Source organism: Colletotrichum gloeosporioides (assembly GCF_011800055.1).
Source record: "Colletotrichum gloeosporioides strain Lc1 chromosome Unknown consensus_1, whole genome shotgun sequence".
In the NCBI taxonomy this organism is placed as follows: Eukaryota; Fungi; Ascomycota; class Sordariomycetes; order Glomerellales; family Glomerellaceae; genus Colletotrichum; species Colletotrichum gloeosporioides.
Window position 1 is genome coordinate 643,315 of NW_025544646.1, and position 18,464 is coordinate 661,778.

General features: G+C 54.6%; 7 protein-coding genes across 7 annotated transcripts; 6 read left to right on the forward strand and 1 right to left on the reverse strand.

The window, feature by feature from the left end:
• Positions 1–121: 121 nt before the first annotated feature.
• GCG54_00009965 (Tubulin-specific chaperone E) lies at positions 122–3,306 on the forward strand (the record flags this gene model as incomplete). Its single annotated transcript, XM_045409901.1, is given in 7 exon segments — positions 122–274; positions 304–352; positions 405–1,161; positions 1,174–1,181; positions 1,524–1,637; positions 1,694–2,087; positions 2,139–3,306. The coding sequence occupies 7 exon segments, from the start codon at positions 122–124 to the stop codon at positions 3,304–3,306; spliced, it is 2,643 nt and encodes an 880-aa protein (XP_045271438.1).
• A 281-nt stretch (positions 3,307–3,587) lies between these two features.
• On the forward strand, positions 3,588–5,013 carry GCG54_00009966 (uncharacterized protein; the record flags this gene model as incomplete). The annotated part of the gene is made up of 2 exons (XM_045409902.1): positions 3,588–4,006; positions 4,062–5,013. The coding sequence occupies 2 exons, from the start codon at positions 3,588–3,590 to the stop codon at positions 5,011–5,013; spliced, it is 1,371 nt and encodes a 456-aa protein (XP_045271439.1).
• Positions 5,014–5,870: 857 nt separating this feature from the next.
• On the forward strand, positions 5,871–6,866 carry GCG54_00009967 (Pyridoxal reductase; the record flags this gene model as incomplete). The annotated part of the gene is made up of 1 exon (XM_045409903.1): positions 5,871–6,866. One exon carries the CDS (start codon positions 5,871–5,873, stop codon positions 6,864–6,866), a length of 996 nt encoding a protein of 331 aa, XP_045271440.1.
• A 604-nt stretch (positions 6,867–7,470) lies between these two features.
• GCG54_00009968 (Cytoplasmic dynein 1 intermediate chain 1) lies at positions 7,471–9,605 on the reverse strand (the record flags this gene model as incomplete). Its single annotated transcript, XM_045409904.1, has 2 exons — positions 7,471–9,432; positions 9,483–9,605. 2 exons carry the CDS (start codon positions 9,603–9,605, stop codon positions 7,471–7,473), a joined length of 2,085 nt encoding a protein of 694 aa, XP_045271441.1.
• An 801-nt stretch (positions 9,606–10,406) lies between these two features.
• GCG54_00009969 (ATP synthase subunit e) lies at positions 10,407–10,979 on the forward strand (the record flags this gene model as incomplete). Its single annotated transcript, XM_045409905.1, has 3 exons — positions 10,407–10,427; positions 10,614–10,797; positions 10,906–10,979. The coding sequence occupies 3 exons, from the start codon at positions 10,407–10,409 to the stop codon at positions 10,977–10,979; spliced, it is 279 nt and encodes a 92-aa protein (XP_045271442.1).
• Positions 10,980–12,022: 1,043 nt separating this feature from the next.
• GCG54_00009970 (Dolichyl-diphosphooligosaccharide--protein glycosyltransferase subunit stt3) lies at positions 12,023–14,545 on the forward strand (the record flags this gene model as incomplete). The annotated part of the gene is made up of 5 exons (XM_045409906.1): positions 12,023–12,149; positions 12,268–12,291; positions 12,347–13,021; positions 13,075–14,224; positions 14,275–14,545. The coding sequence occupies 5 exons, from the start codon at positions 12,023–12,025 to the stop codon at positions 14,543–14,545; spliced, it is 2,247 nt and encodes a 748-aa protein (XP_045271443.1).
• A 1,113-nt stretch (positions 14,546–15,658) lies between these two features.
• GCG54_00009971 (uncharacterized protein) lies at positions 15,659–18,293 on the forward strand (the record flags this gene model as incomplete). The annotated part of the gene is made up of 4 exons (XM_045409907.1): positions 15,659–15,722; positions 15,776–16,098; positions 16,126–16,476; positions 16,524–18,293. 4 exons carry the CDS (start codon positions 15,659–15,661, stop codon positions 18,291–18,293), a joined length of 2,508 nt encoding a protein of 835 aa, XP_045271444.1.
• Between the last annotated feature and the right edge of the window lie 171 nt (positions 18,294–18,464).

Sequence of the window (18,464 nt, forward strand, 5' to 3'; positions counted from 1 at the left end):
AGCTCGGCCGAAGCGCAACCTGACATGACAAGTAAACTCCTTACCCTTGTTTACCAATCGATCTCCCGTTCCGACCGCTTTCTCTGAGAACCATCTTCGACATTTGCATTCGATAGTCAACATGAGTGGTCCCGGTGTCGGTTTCGAGTATCCTCGCCAGGAGGTTTCCTGGGTAAAGCGTGATGTCTTGCTCTTCGCGAACACCGTCGGCTGCACCGATCAGGAGCTGCACTTCCTCTATGCAAGTTCTCTTCTGCTTATTTGCTTGCTGGCTGTAATTTTTGGCTAATTTATGATCTACAGGAACTTCACCCGAACTTCGCCGTCTTCCCGACCTATCCCATTATCCTCTGTAGGCCACCACGCGGCGCATACGAACCCTTCCGCAACTGACAACTGGCTAGCTTTCAAGGGCAACGCCCAGGACGTGATTGACTTCTACGCCGCCCAGAAGTCTGTTCAGATCCCGAATGTTCCCTCTTTCGACCCCCGCCGCGTCGTCGACGGCCAGCGCAAACTTGTGCTTCACAAGTCCCTCCCCACAAGCTCGGAGGGAAAGAAGTTCGAAGTCCGAACCAAGGTCCTCGGCGTTTACGACAAGGGCCGCCCCGGATCCGTCGTAGAGACCCAGACCGACCTCGTCGATGCTGAATCCAACGAGGTCTACGCCAGCGTCATTACTAGCAGTTTTTACGTCGCCCAGGGCAACTGGGGCGGCCCCAAGGGTCCTGCGACTGAGAACTTCCCCCCGCCGAAGGACAAGAAGCCCGACGTCACTTTCGAGCACCAAACGAACAAGCAGTCGGCCCTGCTGTACCGACTGAACGGCGACTACAACCCCCTCCACGCAACTCCCGAGCCCGGAAAGAAGATGGGCTTCCCCGGTGCCATCATGCATGGCCTGTACTCGTGGAACTCTACGGCCCACGGCCTGCTTGAGGCATTCGGCGGCAGCAACCCTGCCAACATCAAGGAGTACCAGGCGAGATTCGCTGCCCCCGTCATGCCCGGTGACAAGCTGGTGACGGATGCCTGGCGGACTGGGGAGGTCAAGGACGGCTTTGAGGAGATCCGCTTCCAGACCAAGGTTGAGGGAGGCAAGATTGTTCTGAGCAACGGACGCGCCTTGATCAAGGTTGTGGAGCCTCTCAAGTCGAAGCTGTAGAATTCTAGTTGTACGAGTGAAAATGTGTGGCATTTGAAGTTAAAATATCATTCCGGCGAAATTTAGCATATTTCTTTCTGCTAAATATGAATCGAACGATCATGGTTGGGACGCTCCTGATGCCGTCGGCTGTGGTGCATGTGGCCCACTAACAATTGTGGTGTTCAGCGACAACACCACCTCACCTCCACTAAATTGAACTTATTTCCTGAACGCTACAGCTGCAGAACCACGACCTAGATAATGTGCCTCGACAGTAGTCACTTTTTACGGTGACAAAAGCTCGCCGTATTCGACAAAATGGCGCCTGAAAACCATATCGGCCAACGGCTATCTTACGATGGTGCGCTTTGCACAGTTCGCTACATCGGCGCAGTTGCCGGCACGTCAGGCACCTGGCTCGGTGTAGAATGGGATGACACGGGACGAGGAAAGCATGACGGCCAGCATAAGGACGTCAGATATTTCACATGTACCCACCCTGGACGCTTATATCTGGCATTTCTGAGTCTCTAATCGTTGTGTCAGGTCTCTCGAAATCTCCCACCGCCGCTTCGTTTGTGCGCCCGACCCGCCCCGCTGACGCGCCGCAGAGTTTCGTGGCAGCTCTGAACGGCAAGTATGCCTCTGAGCAGGCGGCGGAGCGCGAGCCCGAGATCCAGATAGTCTTCTTCGGGAAGAAGCCGGCAGAAGAGGTCGGCTTCGACAAAATTCGCCGCCAGCTCGCGCGCGTTGAGGACCTGACCATTGTGATTCTTGACGGGACGCGGATTGCAGTTGACGTAGCATCTGAGGATAAGAGCGTCAAGGAAACGAGCCCGCTGGTCACGGAGCTCGATCTGAGCAGAAATTTGTTCGAAGAGTTCCGACAAGTCGTCCGTATCTGTCGAGAGCTGGAAGATCTGAGGAGTTTGAGACTCAAGTGCGTTACGCAGCCCTTCTTCACTCACGATGGTGGCTAATCTTTGCTCAGTGGCAACCGCTTTCGAGTCATCGAAGATGACGAGACGCAAGCCTTTATGAAGGTCAACGACCTGGAGCTTGAGGAAACGCTGTTAGACTGGGAGTCTCTATCTGGCCTCGCCCGCAAGTTCCCCTCTCTGTCATCGTTAAGCTGCAGTCTCAACCAGCTCTCCACGCTCCCGACAGTGCCGTTCGGTCACCTCAGCGATACCTTGACGACTTTGGATCTGGAGTTCAATGAGTTTACTTCTCTCGCAGACTTGTCTGTCCTGTCGTCTCTCACGTCTCTGCGTAATCTCCATCTCAAGGGCAACAACATATCTACGATCTCTCCTACATCCGTTCCGGCTCCCGTCTTTCCTGAGAGCCTGCAGTACCTGGACGTATCTTACAACGCTGTAACAAGCTGGTCCTTTATTGACGCCCTACCGGCATCATTTCCGGGTCTGAACGCTCTCCGCTTCGCCCACAACCCTATCTACGAACGCCCTGATCCCGAAATCCAAGGCGGAGGCAATCAGACGAAGTCTACCGATGAGGCCTACATGCTGACCATCGGCCGGCTGGGCTGTCTCAAGGCCCTAAACTTCACCACAATCTCGACCTCGGACCGCTCCAACGCCGAAATGTTCTATCTTTCCCGCATCGCAAAGCAGCTCGCCTCCGTCCCCGAGGCCGCTGAGCCCGAGGTCCTTGCACAGCACGCCCGATACACTGAGCTTTGCACCATCTATGGCGCTCCTGACGTTATTCGCCGCGACGAGATCAATCCTTCCTATCTAGAGGCACGCCTGATCACGGTTCACTTTCATTACCCGCACACGACTGCAAACAAAACCAAAACTACCCACCTGCCAAAATCGTCCGACATCTACGCCGTCAAGGGTACTGCGGGCAGGTTGTTTGGTAAGGATCCACTCAGCCTGCGTTTGGTTTGGGAGACGGGCGAGTGGGACCCCGTGGCTGGGTTCGATGAAGACGAGGAGGCGGAAGACAGCAGCGACGAAGAGGATGCTGCTGGCGCAATTGCGAGGAGCGGTGAGGAGGAAACAGGCACGGCGCAAGAGGGCAAGGGTGGAAGATGGGTCAAGAGAGAAGTTGAGCTCAAGGATGGGCCTAGACAATTGGGCTTCTGCGTAGACGGGTTGGATGTCAAGATCCGGGTGGAAGACAAGTAAAAACTACAGTAGAGTCAGGCTGGATACAAGTGGTGGAGCCCATAGAGATGGGTGGCGGCGGGAAGCTGCACATGGCTTGCTTGATGCGTCTAGCTCTGCGTGTCATTTTTTTAGAGTCTCTAAGCAAACGACATGGAATAGACGCATGGTGCCGCGGCAACACTAAGATACCCGGCATCTATCACAGCTCCATCGACAAACAGAGATAGGAATAGGAGGTCGGCACTTCCCGTCGTCCCCTCTTCAAAAGTCTTGAAAGGACAATGTTTTAACCCGCGAGGATGGCCCCCCTTTTCCTCATTTCTCAGCTCGTCACGAAAACGTATCACGAGCAACACATGGCGTCCGCCGCAGCACCTCCGTCCGAGGACAAGAGAGGCCTTTCTCAGTCTATGCATAACCCACACAATGAGATCAGTTCCTCGGAGAAAGCGCGCCCGTTCGTTTCGTGGCCGCAGCACTTCATCATTCGCAAGGGCGGCACCCGTAACTCTCTTGTGCCCGTCATCCCTATCGACCTCTTACCTGACTATGTCGAGATCATCGGCTTGCCAAAGGAGCTCACAATCAGCGAGACCGTCGGCATGTCCAACCTCGGCGAATTCCCTAAGCCACTGAGCGACCTCCAGTTGAACTTTGTATCGCCGGTTGCGCAAACTCGCGAGCCAATGCTAGAGTGCATCGAAGCTCCCGCCAAGGCGTAGGCTCCCACCATCTCGTAACTATTTCAACTTACTCACCATCCATGTATATAGACCCAAGGTCACCACTAAACCCATAGCCGACACACGTGTTGGAGATCCCCCGAAATCATCCCGAGCCAAGGGCCCTCCGCCGGTGATGATGCCGCCGCCCCGGCGCGTCCTGGACTGGGCCGAGGACACAGAATCCGTCTCCACGGACGACTTCTCTGGCGCAGAGAACTCTTCCGGCAGTAGCAGCAGCAATAACAAGCGACGAAGCGTCTCCAAGAGCAAATCCCCCAAGTCCAAGGAGAAGTCGACGGCTGAGACTGCCCAACGCATGCTCGAAGTCGCTGCCGCTGCTTCTGCCCATCGACTCGCTCCTCAGCTCGCCCACCGTTCGACCTCGGCGCCGGCTGTTGCTCTGTCTGCCGAAGCCGTCGCGAAGAATAATGGCGGCAGCAACAACGGCAAGAAGAGCAATAAGGGTAATAAGTCAAAGCCCGCCCGGCCCGCCGGCAGTCTGTGCCGCCACTGGTGTCAGACAGGCCAGTGCAGCTTCGGTACGGATTGCCGGTACACGCACCAGATGCCCGTGACACTCGAGGGGCTCAGTGACGTGGGCCTCACCGAACTGCCGGGCTGGTGGCGTAAGTCGGCCGGGCTACCTGTCGAGGGGACCATTGACGTTCGTATTTTCTCTGCCGCCGGGGCCGCTGCAGCTACTAGCATCAGCAACGGCGAGAAGAAAAGTCCCGGGCAGGCTTCGGGCGGCGGTTCTGCGACTGGCACTGTGAGCCAGTCAAAGAAGGTGAAGATGAAGAACGACAAGGAGGAGCGCAAGACGGCGGAAGAGGTCCATTCTGTGAGACTTGGGGTTGAGAGGGCTCGAGCGAACGCGTCCCCCGTGCCCGTTTCCAGTGAGAGCGGCAAGAGGAAGATGGCGAACGGTAATGCTCTCCAAGCCAAGAAGGCCCAGCAGGTGCAGCATCAGCTTCCTGTTGAAAAGTTGGTCGACATCTGATTCCACTCAGCCATTAGCATGCGTGTCCTTCAGTCATGTAACGTCATCGGTAGAAACGATAGAAGTCTGTTCGGTTCGGAGATGCAGTAGCTCTCCGTGGATTCAATACGATATTTTGTAGGGCGTGAATTGCCTCGGAATTCTCATGACAAAGAATGTGTGAAAGCCGACGTAGAGGGTTGTAGCGTATAGTGTTGCTGAGCAGTTGCGTAAGAAAAGCTTCGCGACGGCGTACATTGCCAGCATCACTCGATGCTGCACTCGATGCTGCAAATAGGTAACTTCGGAGAAAAGCAAGTCAGCGACTTCCGAGAGCGTCGTGCCTGGTGCACGAAATAAGAATCTGACAAGTTGGTTACGTCCGGCAGTATGCCACTTCTAGGGTCTGGTGTGCAGGGTGATCAACGCTGATAAGAAGCTTAAGTCCAGGTCCCGCCTTCAATTGGAGACAATCCCGACCGATCGGAAATGGAGGATTTGCTTTGTAGCTAAAGCCGATGGGCGTTCACCCCAATGTCTCCAATGAACGACAGCACTGCGCAGGCGCCCCCACGTCCGGCGGAGCTTAAGGTACGGCGCTGGCGGCACGAATGTACCTCGCGCCATCGTCATGATTTGAAGCTGCTCTCCGGTACTTGTCCACAGCGGCCCAGTTTGCTCCCGTGAGAACCCAAGTTGGTGATATCACACTGAGACGTTCCATAGGCTTCTATATAAGGTCTTCAACCCCCCCGCCGATGCAATCCTCTCTATCAACAGCAACCCGCACAACTCAACATTTACACTGCACCATAACCCCGCAGCCACGATAAGTCGCTCAAGTAACTTCAAACGAGCACTCGCATAGCACCACCACAATGGTTCAAATCAACGGACAAGAAATTGGTCCCATCGGCTACGGTCTCATGGGCCTCACCTGGCGCGCAAAGCCTGCTCCTGAGGAACAAGCCTTCGAGGCCATGCGTGCCGCCCTTCAGAATGGCAACAACTTCTGGAACGCGGGCGAATTCTACGGAAAGCCAGAGTACAACAGCATGACGCTCCTCGAGCGCTACTTTGCGAAATACCCTGAAGACTCCGACAAGGTCGTCGTCAGCTGGAAGGGCGGGGTCAATGTTCAGAACCTGCACCCAGACGGCTCGCCGGAAGGCATCCGCCGCTCCTTGGATAACATCATCACCCAGCTCAAGGGCCGTAAGAAGATCGACATCTTCGAGTGCGCGCGCCGCGACGCCAACACGCCCCTCGAAGTCACGTTCGGCATCATCCAGAAGGAGTACATTGATACCGGCAAGGTCGGCGGCCTCTGCCTCTCCGAGGTCTCTGCCGCGACGATCCAGGAGGCGGTCAAGCACGCCAAGATTGTCGGCGTCGAGGTCGAGCTCAGCCTCTTCTCGACCGACGTCCTCTCTAACGGCATTGCCGCTGCCTGCGCGGAGCACAACATCCCGCTCATCGCCTACTCACCCATTGGCCGTGGCCTGCTGACCGGCGAGATCAAGAAGTTCGAGGACCTTCCTGAGGGTGACTTCCGCCGCATCATGCCGCGCTTCCAGCCGGAAAACTTCGACATCAACCTCAAGCTCGTCAAGCAGGTCGAGGAGCTGGCGGCCAAGAAGGGTGTCACTCCCGCTCAGCTCGCCATCGGCTGGACCCTCGCCATCTCCAAGAAGCCCGGCATGCCCGTGGTAATTCCTATTCCCGGCGCAACGACGGCGGAGAGAGTCAATGAGAACGCGAAGGCAGCAGCGGTGGAGTTTACAGACGCGGAGCTGGCAGAGATTGACGCGACACTGGCCAAGTTTGAGGTTGCCGGTGGTCGTTACCCTGCCGGAGCTCACATCAACACATGAGGGACCTATATCATCTGTTTTTAATGCTTTGACATGTTAGCCCGGCTCTCTGTACGTCAAGTAAGATAATTGAACAGGGGCATAATAAGATGTGGCTCAGAGTTGCATGTGAGGCAAAGATTTTATCCACAGGACGGCCGGAAGGCCTTCAGCATTGCAGAATTCTTGTTCGCTCATCATAGTGCCAGTGAAGTAAGAGGTATCAGCAATAAACTTACCATGACCGTGGAATGCCTGCGTGACCTGCAGACAAGCTACGTTTGCAGCAAAATGTACGAAGGTGTTGATGAGAAAATGGGTGAAAAAAGTCAGCTTCGGCTAAGTTCATTTATGTACGTGATGACTAAGCTGACGATCCTGGCAATGCTTGCTCTCTTGGCGACGTGTGGGTATGGTGGGAACCGACTACGTACTCATGTCAATAAACAAGAGCATATGTTTAGCGGTTGACACACTGAGACGCTGGAGATTTCATCTAGTAAATTGGCATGCTGAATGCTGCTGCTCACGGTATCAGGGTATACAGGAAGACGCCTTTTACCAACAAATCGAATAGTTGTGACTCCCACCCTGAATGAGTACACGCAAAGTCCACAGTAGTTCTCTACACCATCGCTCCATTCAGGCCGTGTGCCTCAACTCTGTTGACCAGCTTCTTCACATTTGTCCACTCTTCTGCCTTCAGATCGTCCCTGCCACCGAGGCCAGAGGCTACCTCGAAGACGGTCAAAACTCCATCAATACCTCCCGTGGCCAGACGCTTGCCCTCCGACGGCTCCCAGGTAAGCTTGTTCAAGCTCTTTGCAAGCATGGTCCTACCATCCTTGCGAGAGCTTGGCGAAATTCTCGCGACAGGCTCCTCGGTCTCCACGGTGATGTCCCACAGTTCCAGCCATCCTGCTCCATCAACCAATGCAAAAACGCTAGGCTTGATCGGGGACCATTGCGCGTCGTAGACGACGTCTTCCCGCACGAAGTCGATGAGGGGCGAGACCGATGGCTCACCTCCAGCTGTCGATGTTGCAGCCGGCGCGCGGACCTTCCACAAACGAACGCTCCAGTCCAGGGAGGAAGAAAGTACCAGATCACCCAGGTCCACGGGACCTCGGGCGGGATGGAAGTCGACGGACATGACCGGCGCGGTGTGGCCCTTGTAGCTGACTCTAGCATCTACACCAGCCTTCGCACCGGCGCGGTCGTATCTGTGGCAAGGAAAGATTGTGCCTTCCTCACTGCCGACGAGGAAGAAGGTAGGATCGGTCTGCGGGAACGCCAAACATGTAGGGCTCACATCGTCCAACTTGTATCCAGGGGGCGCCTTGAGCTCCAGCAACTCCTGTGGTTGGGCGAACACGTCCATACTCCAACCGCAAACCACACCGTCCGTAGAAGTCGAGATGATGTTGTTTGCGTTTTGCGTACCAACGATGTCTACGGAGTAGATGGGATGCGTATGGCCGTATCCTGTGAGAGGCGTCTTCTGAACAGGCGCTGATTTCGCTCTCATGTCCCACAGGAGGACTTGGCCGCTGTATGTGCCACCAACAATAAGATTCTGGTGATACGGCGAAAACTTGGCGGTGAGAACATCGGATTGAGCGTGGAAGACATATTCCGGTCTATCTCGTAGAGCCAGACTCCATACCTGGACCAGGCCGTCCGGCTCGTGCGGGGCAGTAGGGTTCTTTGTGTATGACGCCAGCATCAGCTCGGAATGGTGGTGTGAGAAGTCAATGCTGCTGATCATTCGCTTCTTAGACCACCTCTCGTCGTAGAACTGAGCCACCTCCTTGACTCTCCGCCGACCCTTGCCTCCGACATTACCGCTCTCGTCGTCTTCGTCGTCCACGTCATGGCCTTGGAGCGCGTAGTCCGTGAGAATATCGTACTCTTGGTCCAATGCTCTCTCAATGACCTTGGTGGACTTTTCAAGGAAATCTGCAAAGTCGGGAGCACCGGTGACAGCCTCCAGCTCTTCGCCAGTAAGTTTGCGCATAGGATAGTTGGCCTTGGCGGGCGCATCCTGAGGAAGGACCCCATCTTTGAGCAGATCCAGTGACGCCTTCAGCTCTTCTTCGACCTCCCTTCTGATATCCTGTCTCAGTTCCTCTTCCCTGTCGCGTTGTCGGCGACTCAGCCGCTTGTTGGGTGTCGACGTGACGGGTGGCTCCTCATCATCGGAAAATGATTGACCTCTGTCTCGTGTAGGCGGGGTCCATTCCTCGGCCGTCTGCACTCCTTTGCTGTAAGAATGTACCTCCTTAACGGGAGAGGGCGGGCATTCGTATATCGTGGTTAGAGGCGCGGTAGTGAGGCTCAATTGAACAGGTGGTGCAGCTGGAACCGAGGATGGAGGTGGTACACCACTGGTAGTTGTCGTGAACTCCGAAGCCGCATCGATGCTCAATTCGCCAGCGCTCAGGACACTGTTCGGCCGACTGCCCCTACGAGCCGGCGACGCAGCCCCTCCTGTCGTGGATCCAGGCCTACTTTCTCCAACCAAGCTGTTGATCAAAGTTTCGATATCGCGGCGGTTCTCGGCTCGTCCTGGGATAGGCGACACTAGCTGCGTACACATTAGCAAGCTGCGCGGGCAGGAGTTCAGCTTCAACCAACATCGCCTGGACTCCCTGGGCTTCCCCGGCTTGCTGTGGCCTGAGTTGCGCGGAGTTCTCTCTGCCGCTTCAGCTCCGCGAGCTTCGCCTTCTTCGCCAAGATTTCATCTCGTCTCTGTTGCATCTTATTGTCTCCTTATTCCCATGGCGGGACTCGCTTGCTAAGTGTGACGAGGAATCGCGGGTGAAGGCCCAGACTGTTGCGAAAGTGAATGAACTTCGCAGGTGGGTTGAGAAGGTCAACAGGCTGCGAGGGACGAGAGGGCTCAACTCCTGTTGAAGATCTGCGGGTGACGAATGTTTGTATGGGAGGCGGTAGCGTCGTTTGGTTTGATGGGGATTCCTTTCAATGCGCGTTGTCCTTCCTGTCGCGATTCCAGCAGGAACCCCGGGCCCTGTTCAAGAGGTACCCTGTCTGCCAATTAACTGGTGAGAGGTACTTTAGCTGCCCCTGCATTAAAGTTGCACTGGTCCCTTTTAAAGACAGCGGCCTGGGGATATTTCCACAGCACTGGAGCTAACCTTCGAAGCAGATTAGTGCACGTGATTGGGCCGTTTCGGCAAAGAACCGGCAAAACCTCTCCCAAGGGCCCCTGCCACGCAGCCAAAATTCCTCAGCAGCCGCTGTAAGCTCCCGCTCAGCATGTCGTCCTGGTGCTGAGCCGCTGGCCACTAGCGATGCTGCTGGGCTGGAATCCCCCGTCCGAGCTCCAAGGCCCGGAGTGACCTTACGGCCTAGCAGTGGAAAATCTGCGAGTTTTCCCGAGCATATTTTCAAAACTTCACACCTTGCGTCTCTAACGTAATTCCCTCTCGACAGAGCTCCGAATAGGGTCAATTGGCAGCCATTGTCAACCCGCGCACTGTCCTTTCCATCGCTCGCTCCCTCCTGAAAGCAGTCGCGCAATCCACGCAATTGCCCTCAATGTCTTCCTCAGGAGTTAACGTATGTGCCGCCCGCCTATCGTTCTATTTCTCGCCCTCGGCCTGCATCCTTTGATGCGAGACCCCCCCCCTTCAGCTACCACCTCCTCCCTGAGCCGACAAGCCTCCATCGTCACCCGACCCGACCACGAAACCGATAATCGTCATAGTATTCAGGAATCATTGGCTGATTGATGGACTTTTATAGGTGCTCCGCTACACGGCCCTTGGCCTGGGCATTTTCTACGGCTTCACACACCAAAGATCCATCACCTCAAGCCAGAAGGCTGCGGCCGCCCAGAAGGAGTATGAGCGCAAGGAGAAGTTGATAGAGCAGGCCAAGGCCGAGTTCGCAAAGAAGAACTCGCCCGTTAAGGCTGCGGATGCCGGAGGTGCGTATTCCTTAGCCGAGGGCTTTGCAGTGGCACACTTGCGCAATTCGCACGCGACACACTGGATGCCAGCTAGCTGTTGAGTCTGGAAACTAACTGCTCGTGCAGTCAACGTTGACCCCATGGACCCCAAGTTTGATCTTGAGGCCTACTTCAACAACTTAGTCAAGCAGAACCCGTGAGGTGGGGGATTGTATGTGAGGGGAGAGGACGGCTTGCACAACGGATAGACGGGGTCAGGATCGGGGATACGCCTGCGCGAAAAGAACACAAAGAGTCCACCGAGGGACGCATAATCTGGTCTTTCGGCTGCAGTAGGTGCATGGTTGGCACCACGCCCGACGTCACTGCATAGACATTTTCCTTATGCCTCTGTTTACCCGATGTACATGTGTACAATACGCTTTACTAGATGACAATTCCAAGGAACGAGCCATTGGATTCCATCAATCAAAATTTCTTCTGTACAATACAACACGGTCTTGATAGGAATCATCGTATACAAAGCACCTAGATACGTTGAGGCATGGTGTTAGACTTGAGGGCGAGCCCCACGAATTGTAGAGGATGCACTTGCCTTGATACCCCTCAATAAAATCGTCAGATATGCTGGAGTCGACGTCTGGTATTTTTGGTCTTGTCTTTGGAAAGCTGTCGCACGCAAGCTGCCCATTGATTACCACGTTGAACTGTATCTAGGGATATTGATTTCAGACACGTTGAGAATAATTTAGATTTTCCACAACGCAAATCTGTGGGATCAGAAAGACTCTTAGCAAACGCCATATAACGATAACCCAGGACTTTACATCAACACTACTTCGCTTGGTCAAGCGCATCTTCTCTGTCATCTCATTGTCACGGCCGAGAGCCGGAGCACCGGCCCCCCCCGGACCAGGACGGGACGGGAACCTGAACCCACAGCTGCCCTGAGGTGCTTTCCCACGTCGCTGGGAAATCCTTAGTCCGAAGCACGTGACCCCCACCTTTCTGAATGGCTGACGGAAGCCACGACTGTCGCAACTGCCAGTGGGACGGATTGGACGGCTCGGCTCCCAATGGACCGTGCGCGCCTCCCCTGCACAACCGATTCAGGTGCATAAGCTCCAAGCTGTCCTTCTCAGGTCTCTGTGAGACAGGTGGTCGTCGCCAGCTACAATCCCGTACCTTACGCAATCTTCACCAACTTCACGGCCACTGCCTTTCTTCACCACCTGTGGCCACGATGACGGCCCAACCTCTGGAAACCCTCTCCGGAGGCAGCGCGCAGAACACAAGAACTCTTCTCAGAGTCATCATCTTGGGCTTGATCGCAGCTGCCGCCATTGCAAGCCGTCTCTTCTCCGTCATTCGTAAGTGCCCCTCGACACATTGCTCCTGATCGCCTCCAGCGCCAATTGGCCGACTGGTGGCTGCTTCATGCGTTGCAACTTTTGAAATCAAAAAACTATGCTAATCTCGATTGAATAGGCTTCGAGAGTATTATTCACGAATGTCGGTTTCCCTCGTCGCGACCTCCTTCCTACAGCCATGTACTGACTATCCGCAGTCGACCCCTGGTTCAACTTCAGAGCCACCAGATACCTTGTAGCCAATGGATTCTACAAGTTCTGGGATTGGTTTGATGACCGCACATGGCATCCTCTTGGTCGGGTTACTGGAGGAACCCTGTACCCTGGTTTGATGGTGACCAGCGGCGCCATCTACCACGCGCTTCGAGCTCTTACCGTCCCCGTCGATATTCGCAACATTTGCGTGCTTCTCGCGCCCGCTTTCTCCGGCCTCACGGCCTATGCTGCCTACCTTCTTACGAATGAGATGACCACATCCCCCTCGGCCGGTCTCCTTGCTGCGGCGTTCATGGGTATCTCTCCCGGTTACATCTCTCGATCCGTTGCTGGCAGTTACGACAACGAAGCTATCGCCATTTTCCTTCTCGTCTTCACCTTCTACCTGTGGATCAAGGCATTGAAGCTGGGCTCCATGCTTTGGGGAGCTCTTTGCGCCCTCGCCTACGGTTACATGGTCGCCTCTTGGGGTGGTTATGCCTTCATCACCTGCATGCTTCCTCTGCATGCCTTGACCTTGGTCTGCATGGGCCGCTACAGCACCCGTCTCTACGTCAGCTATACCACTTGGTACGCTCTGGGCACTCTGGCCAGCATGCAGATTCCCTTCGTCGGTTTCCTGCCCGTCAAGACCAGCGAGCATATGCCGGCTTTGGGTATGTCGAATTGATACTTTTCTATGACACCTCAGCTAACACACACGATACAGGCATGTTCGGTTTCCTGCAGCTGATCGCCTTCATCGACTATGTCCGTAGCGCCATTCCCAGCCGTCAGTTCCAGACCTTTGTCTTCACCTTCCTGGCTGCTACTTTCGGCCTTGCGCTGGCTGGTCTGGTCGCCTTGACCTCCCTCGGCTACATTGCCCCTTGGGGTGGCCGTTTCTACTCCTTATGGGATACCGGATACGCCAAGATTCACATTCCCATTATCGCATCCGTCTCTGAGCACCAGCCTACCGCTTGGCCTGCGTTCTTCTTCGACCTTAACCTGCTTATCTGGCTGTTCCCTGCCGGTGTTTACTTGCTTTTCCAGGACCTCAAGGACGAGCACGTCTTCGTCATTGTTTACGCCCTGTTCGGCAGTTACTTCGCCGGTGTCATGGTGCGCTTGATGCTCACTCTAACCCCTATTGTCTGCGTTGCAGCTGCCATTGCTGCTTCGTCGATCCTGGACACCTACATGGTCGCCAAGTCTCCTAACCCTGAGGATTACAAGGGTGACGAGGCCACCGAGGCGGCTCCCAAGAAGGCCAAGCACAGCGGCCTCAAGTCGACCAGCAAGCCCCTTGTCGGTATCTACACCTTCCTGTCCAAGGGTCTCGTTGTTGGTGGCATGTCCATCTTCCTGCTGCTCTTCGTTCTCCACTGCACCTGGGTTACCTCCAACGCCTACTCGTCGCCTTCGGTCGTTCTTGCGAGCAGAATGCCCGACGGCAGCCAGCACATCATTGACGACTACCGTGAGGCCTACCAATGGCTCCGCCAGAACACCAAGGAGGACGCCAAGATCATGTCTTGGTGGGACTACGGCTACCAGATTGGTGGTATGGCGGACCGCCCTACCTTGGTTGACAACAACACCTGGAACAACACTCACATCGCGACTGTTGGTAAGGCGATGAGCTCTCGCGAGGAGGTCAGCTACCCTATCATGCGCCAGCACGAGGTTGACTACGTGCTCGTCGTCTTTGGCGGTCTCCTGGGCTACTCTGGAGATGATATCAACAAGTTCTTGTGGATGGTTCGTATCGCTGAGGGTATCTGGCCTGAGGAGGTTCAGGAGCGCAAGTTCTTCACCCCCCGCGGCGAGTACAGAGTCGATGACGGAGCTACTGAGACCATGAAGAACAGTCTGATGTGAGTATTTCCTTCTTGCTCCTAAGCAACACCTACTGACACCCATTTAGGTACAAGATGTCGTACTACAACTACAACTCGCTCTTCCCTCAGGGTCAGGCCCAGGACCGTGTCCGTGGTGTCCGCCTTCCCGACGTTGGCCCTACCCTCAACACTTTGGATGAGGCCTTCACCAGTGAGAACTGGATTATCCGTATCTACAAGGTCAAGGATCTTGACAATGTCGGCCGTGACCACGCGGCTGCTGCTGCCTTTGAAAGAGGCCAGAAGAAGAAGGCGCTGAAGAAGAAGCGCGGCCCCAGAGTCCTCAGAGTGGACTAAAGTGGTAGATCTGGCAATGACTACCCGAGAGCATTTCTCAATTTCTTTGTATCAGGACTGGGATAAGGTGGCATTAGATTCCACTTGTAGACAAAAACGCACACTCTGGTAAATGTACAATATCCGATCATGATTTGTTCTTTGTGACCATTCCCTCTGCTTTTCTCTTTGATCTAGAGTAATCTGCCATCAGATGGAAGTGAAGATAGCTTTACTACTGATCTGCATGATGGTACATTGAAATTATAGCAACATCATGAGATAAAGGTGAGCTGTTTTCGTCTGTTTTGAATGATATCATGTCGCCTGGCATCTAACGGGTACAATGTGCTAGAACATCTAGGATCTCATGCACCATCTGCTTGAGAGGAGCCCCTGCTTTTTCGGGAAGTCGCAGCACCAAGTCACTATCCTGTTAATTGCCTAGGTAGGCATCGTGAACCTCATGTTTCCTTTCCTAGATTATCAGGCCGTAACCCCAGAGCGGTATTAGCCCTAATATCAGACCTAGCTAGACTCCTGACTTGTTCTCTTCCTGATTATCTTCTCCTAGACCTCAACCTCTCTACTTACCTGTCACCAACTTTTGTGTGGTCAACCACCAGCGTCGACATTTACCCCCTAGTATCTTTGCCTCATTCCTCATTTGATCAACCGGATACGGCATCGGCTTTCAATTGCGATCCCTTCATTTTCCACTGCTCTTCAGTGGCACGGATGCGTCGCCGCCACCGAGTTGCTCATGGCTAAACTCTGGAATGCCCTCAAAAAGGGGGGCAAACGCAGCACCTCCCAGATGCTTGCACCCATGAGAGATGGCAATATCGATCGGTACGTACCTAAGGTACTCTGGTCTTCGAGTTCTTCTAGCTTGCTGTCGGTGGCCTGCGCAAGTGTGGTGGGAGCCCGCTCTGGGGTCTTTCCAGGAGGAAGGAGCTTGGTTGGCCCACTTTACCCCGGAGTCGTCCCTTCCACACCTCACCCTTCGACGCACCTACAACTTTTGGTTACCAGCACAACCTACCTACGACGAAAATACCATCCAAATTGCTCACTGACTCGGGTAGCAGAACCACGCAAGCTTTGCAAGAAGTGACGGCATCAAGAGCAAACATGGCGCCGAGAGAGCCCGCGCGAGCTCTCAAAGCAGGCGGAACAGAGCATTCCCGCTCTCATTGTGAGATCTTTTGGATATTTGCTCGCGATGGTCAGACTGACAAGATATAATAGCCGCAAGGAACAGATCCCCTCACCGGAGACACGCTCACCAGGCAGAAAACCACCACGATTGCAAGCATCGCGAAGAGGAGCCTCGCCGGAGACGTATTAGATCAAGCCGCGCGACCAGCGGCCCTAAGGCGTCCTCGCAGACTGCCACGAGAATGAGAGCTAGTGAAAATGATGGACGCTACGCGTCAGCTTACCCTCAAGATATTCGAATGACTTATTCTCATGCTGATTCGAGCTTGATCGCATCTCCTGCGTCCTACACTTCTTCGACAACGCAGGTTCGAGGTGACCATCCGAGCGATGTTCAGGGCGACAGGATGAGCGTCAGAAAAGAGAAATCCCGCGACTAGGAGACCGAGATTCCTGTTCACCTCGACGACAACAATGATGGCTACTACTGTTGTGGATGTGGTATCCGCCGTTCTGACGAGCACCACAAGATCCGCAAATTTCGGGTTGGAGAACCAGTATGGCGCAACTTTTGTCACTCATGCCACGAAAAGCATCTTGCCAGCAGTGACTACAGAAAGCTGAAGCAGTACGGTAATTTTTGCTTCGGTTGTGGCTTTGCTCGCTCTTCCCATTTCAACAAGCAGCATCCCGTCAAACGCGACCATCAGCCCGCCAAGAACTTCTGCGCCCACTGCATGAAGCGGAAGTTCAGAAAGGCAGTCACTCCCGCCGAGACTGTCCTCGAATTCGTGAGTCTGCACTTCACGCCATTTCAGAGTCTTGCTAACAGCCCTAGTCGTCCGATGAGAGCGACGATAATTTGGAGGAAGACTCTGATGACACTCTTCGCCCCCAATCTTCTGATCGGTTTGTCCGACAACATGACGCCAACGCGGATGATCAGAGCAGGCTTGAGTGCGGTACTACAAACGGCGCGGGAGGCTCGCAGAAGTTCAGTAATGAATCTGCTGATATCTCGCCTTTGAGATCCGTCCAGGATCGGCTGCGCAAGCGCCGCTCTGACCGATACGCACCCATCACTCGAGAGTCTACTGCCGGGCTTCATGATAGGATCATTCACGACAATATAGCATCCGGTGCCAACAGCAGCTACAAGTCTCCGAGCGTTGAAGACGCCTCCGGTGCAACGACTTGTCAGCCAGATCACAAAGAAGCACTTTCAGACGGCCAGACTCCGCATGCAAAGCAGGCCTCTGCTGCTATCCCTCGCACTCCAAGCCCGCAGACCGACCCTCTGCCACGCGTGGACGATACGAAAGACAGTGCTATTGGCGTCGGATCGTCGTATTGTTCAGACCAAATCTCCCCGTCCAAGAGAGCCACCTTTAACGAGCGCGTGGAGGTTCGCACGTCCCCTACGTATTGGCAACATGAACACTCGGAGAACGATGACAGCTACGCAAACTTTCGATCTGAGCAATACCACGAGGCTCTCGGAGACGGCAAGAAAGCTACCCCACTCGAAGCTCCCTTGCGAGATCCGGACGGCTTTAGTGCCCGACGCGATCATTCTCCGCATTATAGCGTCGACGAGGAGAGCTTCAACTCTTGGAGCGTTCCGACTGTCGGATATGATGGCTTTGCGGCATCCAACACTTTCAACTGCAGTCCGTTGGCCGGCAATGCTAGTTCAACGCAACCCCATCCCAGTAGTCTATACACTGCCAAAGATTGCCACTCGACCAATCGATCTACCAGCAGCTGCGGCAACTTTTCAAGAACCCAAAGCTTAGATTCAACCTTCACCGACCGGATTTCAGACCCCAGAGACAGATGGTCGCAACGAAGAGGCGAGAACAGCTCTCATCGCAACCTTGGAAAGGAGAATCAGCCTTGCTCCACGAAATACTCGCGCTGCGATGATGCCTCCACGCTTTATGACCACGTCGGCGCCACGGATGGCTCCCGAGAGCATCGTGACACCAGCTGGTCTTACGACTACGATGGAGCCTCCTCTACTAAACATGCGGACAGCTCTCGCTTCTCAGAACCTTATGGTGCCTGGGGCTTTCAATCAGCTCGTTCTGGTAACCGCCAGCCAGCCTCTTTCAACAGCAGCACTGAAGAGCCCCTGCGCGGCTTCCAAGATCTGCCTCAGACTTCTGATCAAAGTAGTGAAAGCGCCCCATTCAACAAGCCATACCAGCCATCGTCCTGGAACGGTCAGGATTCGAGCCATTATCACCCCGATTCCCGCAACAGACAGCAAGATCACCATCCGCATTCTACGAACAATAGTTGGGATCGACACGGCCAATCGAACGAAGGCCAAGCTCCTAGCAGCTCGAACCGTTTCTCCTCTGGTTCAAGCAGCTACAATACTCGCCAACCACCCAACTACATGTACGAGACTTCCTGCGACGCCGACAATCCTGCTGATTCCACCGCTACCGGTCACACGCAGTCTTCGTTGTACGAGCCGAGGCTCCCCCCTGTCGGCTTTGCCATGGAGATCCCTGACGACATGTCTAAGAGCGAAGTCCAGACCATGTTCATCCCCGGCTATGACGACTACGTCCCCTGGCGCAGCACCAGCTCAGTCTAAGACGCCGCACCCTCAGACCATGTCTTTCAAAGATATCAAACAGACAGACAAGTTAGTTCGCGATGTCTGAATCTTTCTCGCTCGGAACCAATCACATTGCCATCCGGCACTACGAAGGCACCAGCGACCACATATTGTCGACTTTACTTTCTGCCGCACACGATTTGCAGA